At 39.7% G+C, this 12,149-nt stretch overlaps 1 protein-coding gene across 1 annotated transcript; it reads right to left on the bottom strand.

Annotated features, from left to right (window-relative positions):
- Positions 1-184: 184 nt before the first annotated feature.
- On the bottom strand, positions 185-10,057 carry tmem120ab (transmembrane protein 120Ab). The gene is made up of 12 exons (XM_026192695.2): positions 9,851-10,057; positions 9,573-9,691; positions 4,381-4,497; positions 4,224-4,283; positions 3,927-4,022; positions 3,748-3,837; positions 3,607-3,672; positions 3,445-3,506; positions 2,764-2,856; positions 2,015-2,079; positions 1,202-1,270; positions 185-1,052 (listed from the first exon to the last, which is right to left on the bottom strand). The coding sequence occupies exons 1-12, from the start codon at positions 9,917-9,919 to the stop codon at positions 939-941; spliced, it is 1,020 nt and encodes a 339-aa protein (XP_026048480.1). The 5' UTR covers positions 9,920-10,057; the 3' UTR covers positions 185-938.
- Between the last annotated feature and the right edge of the window lie 2,092 nt (positions 10,058-12,149).

The following is a 12,149-nucleotide window of genomic DNA, read 5'->3' as shown; positions in this document are numbered from 1 at the left end:
GTCCTCAACAGTCACCAGATCTCACTCCAGTAGAGCACCTTTGGGATGTGGTTTAACAGGAGATTCATATCATGGATGTGTAGCTGACAAAACTTTATCAACTGAGTGATGCTATCATTTCAATATGGACCAAAATCCCTGAGGAATGTTTCCAGCTCCTTGTTTAAAGTAGAAATTCAGTCAATTTTCTTGTTTATTAATAACTGTAAAGGCACTTTATTATGATGACACCAAATGAGCATTAACAATAAAACATGAAATGGAAAAAACACTGATTTTTTTTATTTTTAGCCCAGGCTGTATTGTTTGCTAATCATTAGTATAACACATAGAGAAATAAAATATAACGTGAATTACTCATTATAACATTTAACATAAAATATAGCTGAACAGTCAAAATAACATTAAGGGCTACAAACAAAATTGCAGAAAATCTGTAAAATAATGACTTTATTGGAGAGTGATGCTTGTCTCTGAGCATGTAAGTGATGTGGATCATAACTGAACATTTAACTGCGAGTGATTAGTCATTTTACACAATACAATGCATACAATACAAGGCAATACACTTGTAATAAGTCTATCCATCCATCCATTCGCTTCCGCTTATCCTTTTCAAGGTCGCGGGGGGCGCTGGAGCCTATCCCAGCTGTCATAGGGCGAGAGGCAGGGTACACCCTGGACAGGTCGCCAGTCTGTCGCAGGGCTAACACACAGAGACAGACAACCATTCGTGCTCACATTCACACCTATGGTGTAATTTGGATTAATCAATTAACCTATCCCAGCAATCTGCATGTCATTTAATGGTGGGAGGAGTACCAGGAGGGAACCCAAGCAAACACGGGGAGAACATGCAAACTCCACACAGAAAGACCCCGGTCTGATGGTGGAATTGAACTCAGGACCACTGTGCCTCCTTGTAATAATTTCCTGCATCACAGGCTCTTTGGCTTCTGATTCCTGGTCTTTAACTTCTGACGAACGACTGCAACAGTGGTGAAGAAGTTTCCCGCGAAGAGAATAAGGAAGCAGAGCCCACACACTGAAACCTGGCATGACATTAGAGCATAGAGAACATGAGTAAGCAGAAGAGGATGAGTCGTATCCTAAACACACAGTTACCAGCATGTAATCTGTGCTAATGGTGACTGGATGTCACATAGAAACTGTAAAACCCGGTGTGTATGAGACCACTGACCTGCCATTCTTTACACTCTGGGAGCTGAGCCATTCTGAATAGAGACAGCCCGTTGAAGAGCTGCCAGAACTGAGAGACAAAACACGAAGCCTCAGGGTTTGTAGTAGTAGTGATTGTAGTACGCAGACACAGAGGAATGCTAAAGATCGAGTTGCTATCAAGATCAGCAAAAATCCAAACACTGTCTCCAGCTGCCTAAATACAGTCGATATTAAGTCTTACATGACATCAGCATTTTTATCAGTGCCTATTCCATCTAAACCAGGAGTGTCAAACATGAGGCCCGGGGACCAGGAAAGGCCCGCAAAAGACCTGAAACAGGCCAACTGGACATCTTGAGAAAATGTGAGGGAGAGAATAGATTTTTTAACAGCTGTCTCACTTGTCATAAGTTTTACAGTTTTTCCCATTGATAAAGACACCCCCCACCTTGCCATTCACCTTACACCAAAAATAATTAAATTACCTGTTTTTCCATTATGATGGAAATGTCTCTTTTTTGTTTGCTTCTTTTTGTTTTTTGTTTGATTTACAGTGAGTTAGCAGTAAAAAATAATAATACATTTTTTTTATTATTATAGGACAGTCTGGGTAATGAACCAGCAGAACTTTTTCTGTAATTTTACACACATTATTCATGTTTTTGAATGGTCCTGCCCATTTAACATCAAAGTAGCCTGTATGTGGCCCACGGTGTAAAATGACTTTGACATTCCTGATCTAAACCATGACAAAGCATGATTTTTTTTTTCTTTTTAAAAAAATGCAAAATAAGAAGAAGAAGCTTGTCAGTGTCACACAGACTGTACTCACATGACCAAAAAACAGGAAGGGTAAAAGAAACGTCAGCCCTTTCCACATCCAGGACTGAAATCCCTCTAAATACAGAAAACACACAACAGTTTTCTATTTTTGTAGGTCTGTTTTTACTTCCATATATGATTACAGCGAGGCCTGTGGTCACATTTCATTTAATGAATATAAAATCTTTTTTTTTTTTTTGCCTGTCCCGTTTGGTTCTTTTGCCATCAGAATTATTGTCTAAAGGCGAGGAAAGATGCCCAACGGATTTACTTTACCAAATGGACCATCCCAGCCTTGCCGTAATGGTCTATTTGATTCACCTTTTATTGTTTATTTTATTTATTTTTTTATTTTCACTTGCTAGATACGGGACAGACTTGAATGAGGAAAAGAAAAGGGAGAAAGGAAGAGGGGGAAAAAACAGCGGAGAAGAGGGACGGGGATAAAGGGCAAAAAAACAAAAACCAACTAAATAAGCAGACAAAAAAAAAATACATATATCAATCACCTGGATCACCTGTTGAGAAAGAAAAAAGAAAACAAGCAGAAGAAAACGAGAGCAATACAATAAGCAACATCACGATGATCTATGGGAATATAACAGTAAATACTAAATATTAAACATTATTGTGCAGCACGTAATATCGACAGCGCACAGTGTGCTTTGAGGTAGGAGCCAAAAAGGGTGTAGTTTGTGTGTGTGTGCACCTGTGAGAATGAATAATGAATATAAAATCTGCCTGCTACGAGTGTCTCACCAACAGTCAGATCCATGTTGTGTCTTTCTCCCAGGGCTCGCAGTCTGTACAGACATCCGCTCTGATAATAGCACTGCAGACACTGAACGAAACCTGAAGCAAACAGTGATCATCAGGGTTTTGTTTGGTTTGAAAAAGTGTTAAGAGATATGTTCTAAAACACTTCTTCAGCTGAGAATCAGATAGGAAGAACACACAGTTTTACTTGTTGCTTAGCAAGGGCAGCTCTGAGCTCTCGCATGAGAGTGAGTGGGTGTTTGTTCCTTACATTGGAATGTGGAGGTGTATATGTATGTATGTGTGTGTGTGTGTGTGTGTGCGTGTGTGTGTCAGAGTGTGACCCTATAAACGACTTCCCTAAACCTGCTGGTCTGGAAAATCCAACAGTTCATCTATATGTAAAAAAGGCACATAGACTAAAACTGACATAGCTACGTTTATCCTCCCGTAAAACAATAAAAGAAGGTACGACCTTTCCCGTGCTCCCAGGATGTGGTTGTGAATGCAAGAGCACTCTGCAATGCACACAAAGCCTTTGCAGAGTATTAAAGATCGCACATCCTATCACTACCATATGTAAACTTATGATATTAAAAGATTATACTGACTACTAAGTACAATTTTCTATTGACAAAAAGAAAAGAAAAGAAAAGCTGGAAGTGTGAAATAAATAAGACTTACTTTGATACAGAGAGTAGGCGAGGAACTGGTTCCTGAACATGTGGTACAGGTTTCCCTCTGGCCTTTGAGGATTAAAGGGAGGGCATTTGTAAATAAAGATTTAGAGTTTAAATGTGTTTTAAAGAGCATCAGGGTTTTGTTTTTTTAACCTATTCTACTCACCAAGTCAGCATTACACTGGACAAAACCGCTGATATGTAGTGATGAAAAACCCACCAACCTTTGATTCTGTAATGCACAAGTTCTTTAATAAATAGGTCGTAGCAATTTATGAAAAAGATGATCGTGATTGGAGGTGCTGACCTGGAGCCATTGGTGATGAGGATACTCTCCCTGATAGTTAAGGTACAATAGTACCACACCAGCAGAAAATTGAGGATTACGTCAGAAAATCTAAAGCCAAGTGTTACGTTTAGAGAAACAGTGTCAGCTTGTATCTCACACAGTTGCATTCAGCTATTAATGATGACATTACGCCTTACCTGTAGCTCACAAAGAAATAGCAAATGAAGGAGAACAGCAGCAGAAGGACTGTGAGGCACAGCTTGAACTTCTCATATTCATCTTTGTAAGCAAATCTGCAAAAGCATAAGTTCGGGAAGAGTGAAGGATTGTCGAAATCCAGCAGCTGAGGACAGCTGTGCCAATGAAAGCACTTATCTGAATATTAGAGGTGTGGCTGGATAAATAAAAGTGGTGCTATAAGAGTGAATCAACAGAGAAAAATGCAAAAGTCAAATAATTATACTCGGCGCTTTGGGTTTGATGGTCAAACTTACTTTGACTGCTTGTTGAAAAGCGTGACATTCACATTTCCAAGAACCAGACTGAGGTATAGGCTGTAAGATCAAACAACCACATGATTTTTTTCTCTTTAGGTTAAAAAAGTGTTTTATTTAATGAAAGTCAGCTTATATTTTAAAAGCTATTGATTACCTATTTTTCTTGGGAAGGAAAGCCTCCATCTGAAAGAAAGCATTTGGTCGAATCTTGATTTTCTCTTTTATTTCATCCAGAATCCTGGCATCTTCTTCTGATGACCCTTTGCTGGATCTGACAAGTGACATAAGAGCACAAGATAACTTTGCATTATTGAATTGTCTCAGCCACTTCTAAAACCAAAGATATGACTGTTGTTGTTTATTTCTTCGCCAGTGAGGACACGTCAAAACTACTGAGTCTAATTCATAAAACCTGGTGGAAAGTTGGAGCAAATGCAAATTAAGGACCCAAAATGAACTGCATGGCAGCATGCACTCCCTAAATGTTTTTCATCATACTGTCTGTGACGATATGTGTGTAACCTGACTGGCTCTATTTTTTCCGTAGGCTAATTCACTGTAAAAGTCCGTTTCAGTCGGAGGTTCTGAAACGGGACTTTACTGGATTACTAAATACTGTAAACTCTCTGAATGCAGCTGTATTCATCAGTGGACCTGTACCGCCGGTCAGAGGAGGAGACGAGAGATTCAGCAGGTTGTTTACACTGAATAAATGGCTTATATCAGCATGTGCTGACCACTCAGTGCATTTTATCGACAACTTTAATATTTTTTGGGAACGCAGGCATCTGTTCAAAGCAAATGGATTTAATTTTAACAAGTCAGGGGTGAAACTGTTCACCTCCAACTTGTTTTATTCCATACGTCATCCATCCGTGCTTGGTGCCAAGGCTGAGATAAACGAGGAGTTATCTCATAAAGAGGAACAAACAGTACTCCAAGAACAGACAAAGCCCAGCAGAAACCTTGAGGAGGAGCTCCATTTGCCCCCACCCGGGAAGAGCCTCAGAAAGGAGAGACATCCATGGCATCTGAGGAAGAGCCTCAGAAAGGAGAGACATCTAAGGCAAGAAGAGGGGTCCCTATTTGCCTCCAACTCTCTCAACAACACCAACGACCAGGACAAGGGACCACGACCTTCCCCAGTCCCCCAAACCCCTGACAGGCCATCACCCTCCTCCCCCTCCCTTTCTCCCTCCTCCCCACACCTGAAATTCACTGAGGAGATGATGGAGCGGGTCAATGCTGGGCTCAGATCTACCCCCCGTCCCAATCCCTTTTTGTCCCCCATAAACCCCCCACCAGAGCGGCCAAAGGTTCGCCATCGAGCCCCACCCTCAACAGAGCAATCGAAGTCACATTGCCCAGCCTCGCCCCCCTTAGTTCCTCTTCATGCCCTGTCTCCGCAGTCTGATATGTGATATGTGAAGGGTCCGGGCTGTGAGGATTATGGCAGTGATGACTTTTCCCAGGAGAAGCTGGGACCTTGTTTACTAGAAGGTTTTAAAATTTCTGTACTTTTAGGTGACAGGAGACATGTGGCCTGGTCAAAACACAGAGAGCTGCACTCTAAAAGATCTTTAAATATAGTAAACATACCTTGTGTGCCACAGACTGCTCCCAAACATGAGGGGACAAGTAATACCTCTAAAACACTTAAGCTGGCTTTATTAAACGTTAGATCTTTAGCTGGGAAAACATTTTTAATTAATGATTTAATCACTGAGCACAGCCTTGATTTTATGTTTTTAACTGAAACTTGGTTGGACCAAAGTAACAGTGGAGCTGTTCTCATCGAGACGACCCCTCCTAACTACAGTTTTATCAGTGAGGTCAGGGCGAGCAGGAGAGGAGGAGGGGTTGCTGTCTTATTTAATGAATCATTTCAATGTAAGCAGCTGTCTCCTGGAAGTTTTCAGTCTTTTGAATATGTGGCTTTACAGCTGAAGGCCCCATCCAAAGTTGTGTTTCTTAATGTTTACAGGCCTCCCAAATACTGCACAGACTTTTTTAATGACCTCAGTGAACTGCTGTCTGTGATCTGTGTTGATTTTGACTGTGTAATTATTGCTGGGGATTTTAACATCCATGTGGACAACCCTCAGGACAAAGGGACTAAAGACCTGAGTAACACTCTGGGCAACTTTGGGCTGACTCAGCATGTAACAGAGGCCACACATAATAGAGGACACACTCTTGACCTACTGATCTCCAAAGGCCTGAGCATTTCAAAGGTTACTGTGTCTGATGTGGGCCTGTCTGATCATTACTGTGTTTTCTTTGAAAGTAAAATCTCAGCCCACACAAATATATCAACAACAGTGATCACAAAACGGTGTATAACTGAACACAGTAGTGAGATATTTAACCAGGTCTTCCCATTAACACCTGACCTGCCCAGAGGGTCAGTCAATGAGCTCGTCAATAGCTTCAATGCTAACATGTTAAATGTAATGGACACTATTGCTCCCATTAAGGTGAAGGTTATCTCTGGAAGGAAAAAGTCTCCATGGAGAAACTCCACACTGGTGAAAAATGAAAAAAGAGAGTGTAGGAAAGCTGAGCGCAGATGGAGAAAAACAAACCTCCAGGTTCATTATGACATTTATAAAGAGAAACTTCACAATTATAATTTACAACTGAGGAATGCAAGGAGGTCCTACTTCTCTGACATCATCACTAAAAACAGCCATAATGCTCGGGTCTTATTTTCTACAGTTGACAGGCTAACAAACCCTCCTGTGTCAGTGGCAGCTGAACTTCATTCGACCATGGCCTGCAATGACTTTGCCAAATTCTTCACTGAAAGAATCCAAAAAATTAGACAAGCAATTGTTACATCAACAGCAGATCCAGGATATGTACTGTGTCCACCAAAAAACTGTTTAAACACCATGAAACAGTTTCAACCTATTAACAGCAAAGACCTGGAGGACATCTTAGGTCAACTGAACTCCTCCTCCTGCTGTTTAGATGTCCTGCCAACAAGTTTTTTCAAAAAGGTCTCAAAGACTTTAGAGTCAGACCTGTTACAGATCGTCAACTTTTCTTTATTATCAGGTGTGTTTCCAGAATCACTAAAAACTGCTGTAATAAAACCTATACTGAAAAAGGACAATCTTGACAAGACACAAATGAACAACTACAGGCCGATCTCAAATCTCCCGTTTTTAAGTAAGATCATTGAAAAAGCAGTTTCTCAACAGCTCAGTTACTTCTTAAAACAGAATGATGCCTTCCAGTCAGGTTTTAGACAGAACCACAGCACTGAAACCGCTCTGACCAAAGTGTTCAATGACATATGTCTGAATACAGACAGTGGAAAAATGTCAGTCCTAGTTTTACTGGATCTCAGTGCAGCATTTGATACAGTTGACCACAACATATTACTCAAACGACTGGAGAACTGGACAGGTCTTTCAGGAACTGTACTAAACTGGTTCAAAACATACGTAGAAAACAGGAAATACTTTGTATCAATAGGTAACTTCACATTTGAGCAGACAAGTATCACATGTGGAGTTCCCCAAGGTTCCATCTTGGGACCCCTTCTGTTTAACATCTACATGCTCCCACTGGCACAGATTATAAACAACAACAAAATAAACTATCACAGCTATGCAGATGACACACAAATATATATCACAATGTCACCAGGAGACCGAGGCCCTGTACAGGCTCTTGGTAAATGCATTGAGGAAATCAATGACTGGTTGTGCCACAATTTTCTCCAGCTAAACAAAAACAAAACTGAGGTAATAGTCTTTGGCGCCAAAGAAAAACGATTACAGGTCACCAGAGAACTTCAATCTATACATCTAAAAACCACAAACCAGGCGAGAAATTTGGGTGTAGTGATGGATGCAGACCTAAACTTAGAAAAACACATTAAGACAATAACAAAGTCAGCTTACTATCACCTCAAGAATATATCAAGGATAAAAGATCTGATGTCTCAACAGGACCTGGAAAAACTAGTCCATGCATTCATCTTTAGTAGGCTTAATTACTGTAACAGCATCTTTACAGGTCTACCTAAAAAATCAGTCAGACAACTACAGCTCATTCAGAACTCTGCTGCTCGAGTCCTCACTAAGACCAAAAAAGTGGACCACATCAGTCCAGCTCTGAGGTCCTTACACTGGCTGCCTGTCCGTCAGAGGATAGACTTTAAAGTTCTGATGCTGGCCTATAAAGCTCTGAATGGTTTAGGACCAAAATACATCAATGACCTCCTGACCCAATATGAACCATTCAGATCCCTCAGGTCATCTGGATCCGGTCTTTTATCAGTTCCCAGAGTCAGAACCAGACACGGAGAAGCTGCATTCAGCTTTTATGCTCCTTATATCTGGAACAAACTCCCAGAAAGCCTCAGATCAGCTGAAACACTCAGTTTATTTAAATCCAGGTTGAAGACTCACCTGTTCTCAGCTGCATTTGAATAAAGCACCAAATCCACACTTTAAGCTTAAATTTCAAAACTTACATTTAACTACTGATTTTATCTACTGTTCTGATTTTATCTGTTTTGATTTTATATACTGTTGTTTGTTTGTTTGTTTGTTAATTAGTTAGTTAGTTTATTTGCTTGTTTTATTCAATTTTAAATCATGCTTTTTATTTGTTCTTGTTTCTAATGTCTCTGTAAAGCACTTTGAATCACCTTGTTGTTGAATTGTGCTATACAAATAAACTTGCCTTGCCTTGCCTTAATGCACTAATTTTAATTTACACAGGTCTTTTAAATTTCTTTGTGGTGTCATCCACCACAATTAATATTTAACTAATTTAGTAAGTAAGTAACACTTGTGGTGAACTGGTGAGTGTGCCAACGCTATAAAACGTTCAAATCATAAATTTAGAACTGCGATAGTATTTCAGTTATGTTCTGTCGAGGTTCTTTTTTGCTTGTTTTTTGTGGAAATGTGATTTTTAATATTTGTATGGCTATTTAAAACAGTTTAGGATTATAGGCTGTGACCTGGACCCCTGCAGGGACTAAAGACTTGCAGCCAGTGTTAATGCTGCTCAGCCATTGGTCTTGTAGCAACACACTGGATGAGGGTTATGGGAATGTGGGACGAGGTATAAAGCCCAAGTTTCTCGGGGATGTGTTCATTTGAGTGTGAGTGTTAGAAAGAAAGCACTTAGGTGTAGGAAAGTTTTGTGTGTGAATGAGGCATGTTGTATAAAGTTCTCTATATTAGTTGTAAGACTCAATTTAAGGCTTACACACCTGAAATGAGCAGAACTCCCCACAATTCTTATGATGCAACGCAAGATATAATTTACGTTGTTGTACATCTGTGTACGTGTGTATCTCTAGTTGTGACTCACACTTACTTTTTCACCAGTTGGGATATCTCAGTCAGTCTTGTCCTCTGACGGGAGATAGAGGAAGAGCAGTTGTTTTGCAGTTTGGAAAGTTCATCCAGTTTCTTTAAATACATTCTGTGTGTCTCCTGCAGGACATTAAGAACACAAGGTTATAAACAACAACACAGGAAACATATCAATTAGAAGCAATATTTCAACTTTTTCAGCTTTCTGTGGATCTGTAAAAGAACATCATATATTCAATATACAGTGCAAGGCTGTCCCGATTATGGGCAGTTTCTTACCTGAAGTTGCTGATACTCTTCTTCCAGACCTTTCCATTCCCCCAGGATGTTTTTCAAATTTTCTGACATTTTGTAAACAGTAGCGCTAAAAACAGCACATCAGCTTAGGGTCGATGGTGTTCGAGCACCATGAAATGAGTTGAAATGTGATGGCGAAGTATTCCCAGGGTGTGGATCACGTCTCCATGTGCAGTTGATTGCATAAAGTGAACTTTGACTGGTACAAATGTGCAAGATTTTGTCTTGGACATTAATCTCTTTTTATCACAGTGTTAATTTATCACCTGCAGAGCTTAAGGTGGCAGGTCATTGTTAACTGCATTGCAGTCTTCACTTTTGCCATAGTACATCCAGCTCCATGCTATTTAACACACTTATATTGCTACATGTTAGCAGCATCTAGTGGATTGTATTGGACTACTGCAAGCCATACTTGTGTAATTTTATTGTGACATAAGTTGTATTTTTGAATAATCTTCTTCTTTCTTGGCTGCTGCCTTTAGGGTTCGCCACACAGAATCATGCCTCCATCTCACCGTATCACTACGATCCCTCTGTGTGCCCTTCTTTACTAGATCCATGAATCTTCTCTGTGGTCTTCTTCCTGACTGGTGGCTTCATCAGCATCCTTTGTCCAATATATCTACCATCCCTTCTCTGCACATGTCCAAAGCATCTCAGCCGAGCCTCTCAAACCTTTTCTTCAAATTAATCAACCTGAGCTGTCCTGATCTACTCATTACTACTCTTGTCCATCCTGGGTCTTCCTCCTGTCATTTTAGTTGTGCCACTGTCTCCAAACTATACATCATAGCAGATGGTCTCACTACCATCTTGCAAACCTTCCCTTTCACTCTTGCATCCTTCTGACGCAAATCAACCCTAACCCCTTCATCCACTCTGCCTGCACTCTCTTTTACTCCTCTTTTGTGCACTGTGCTAGTTGCTTTGGATGGTTGACCCCTGGAATTTAAACTCATCTACATTTACTACCTTAAATCCATGCATGTTTACCCATATCCCTGTAATTCACAGTGTTGGGCAAGTTACTTTGAAAAAGTAATTAATTATAGTTACTAGTTACTTCTTCAAAAAAAAGTAACTGAGTTACAATATTCTAAAAGTAATTAATTACTTGAAAAGTAACTATTGTGTTACTTTAAAGAAAAATGTTTAACCCTCTGGAGTCCAGGGTGTAACTGGCCATTTTTAACTACTTTTGATTTGACTTCTACATTTCACCTTTAAAAACAGTTTATTTGCCTTGTTTGGTATCATTCTTTTCAGCACAACCTCACGTGTCTGAATTTACAGTTATGTTTTCATTTTGACACACCGTATTAACACAATTGATCTAAAATCAGACAAAAAACATAAAACCAGAGTAGAAAAGGTTATATTTTTTACTGTAATAACCACACACATGTTTAATGAATCATATTTCATAACTTTAAATGCAAATATAAATTGTCAATTTTAAAATACTATGCACAAGTTTTGCAAACAACAAAGTTACTTGCAGCCATTTATCTTTTACCTTTTAAAAAAAATAACCATTTCAAACTATCTACATAACAATCAGCTGTTCTGCATTCAATAAGATGCCACACAAATTATTTGTGCCACTCCAAAAAAATAATTTCTGTCCACTATAAAGAACATCACAGCCTGATACCTGCAGGTCTGACAGCAGCAGCAGTATCACTCCTGTTTTCATTCAACAGTCGCCTCATTGTTCTGACACACAACACAAAACTATCCACAACACTACACACTAACTACACAAGACAAAACATTAACTACACACTCTAAACACACTAAACGTCACAAATCTCACACATCTCAAAACTCGCTCTCTCTCTTTTTCTGCTCTCTCTCTCTCTCTGGCCATCACGCCTAAAACTTCCCCCTCTTCCTAAACAACCAAATGTGATGTTGTATCATTTTTTTTGATTGGTCGACACGAACGGGCTGTTTTTTTGTTTTGTTTTATTATTTTTTGCTCATAAGCAGAGAGTGATTGCTAGCGCTGTCCTTAGACAGTAAACGTGACGAAATTATTGAGGAAAAAACGCCGCGTATATATTGTTTATCATGACTCTAGTTTTACGAGGCCTATCGACACAATTTAAAAGCTAGCATATATCACCTTATTGGTTTGTCATCTTGAAGTGGTCGTGTGATTGGCTTACCACGACTACTTTATTCTTCCTCAGTCAAACAGCAGCACTCATGCGATTGTTTTGCCCCATTAGCTCCAGGTGTTGTGCCAAAAAGTGATCGTCGGGCAGATCGTCGG

The sequence above is a fragment of the Astatotilapia calliptera genome, chromosome 14, assembly GCF_964374335.1.
Source record: "Astatotilapia calliptera chromosome 14, fAstCal68.1, whole genome shotgun sequence".
Classification (NCBI taxonomy): Eukaryota; Metazoa; Chordata; class Actinopteri; order Cichliformes; family Cichlidae; genus Astatotilapia; species Astatotilapia calliptera.
This window is presented reverse-complemented; position numbering and strand designations above follow the sequence as displayed.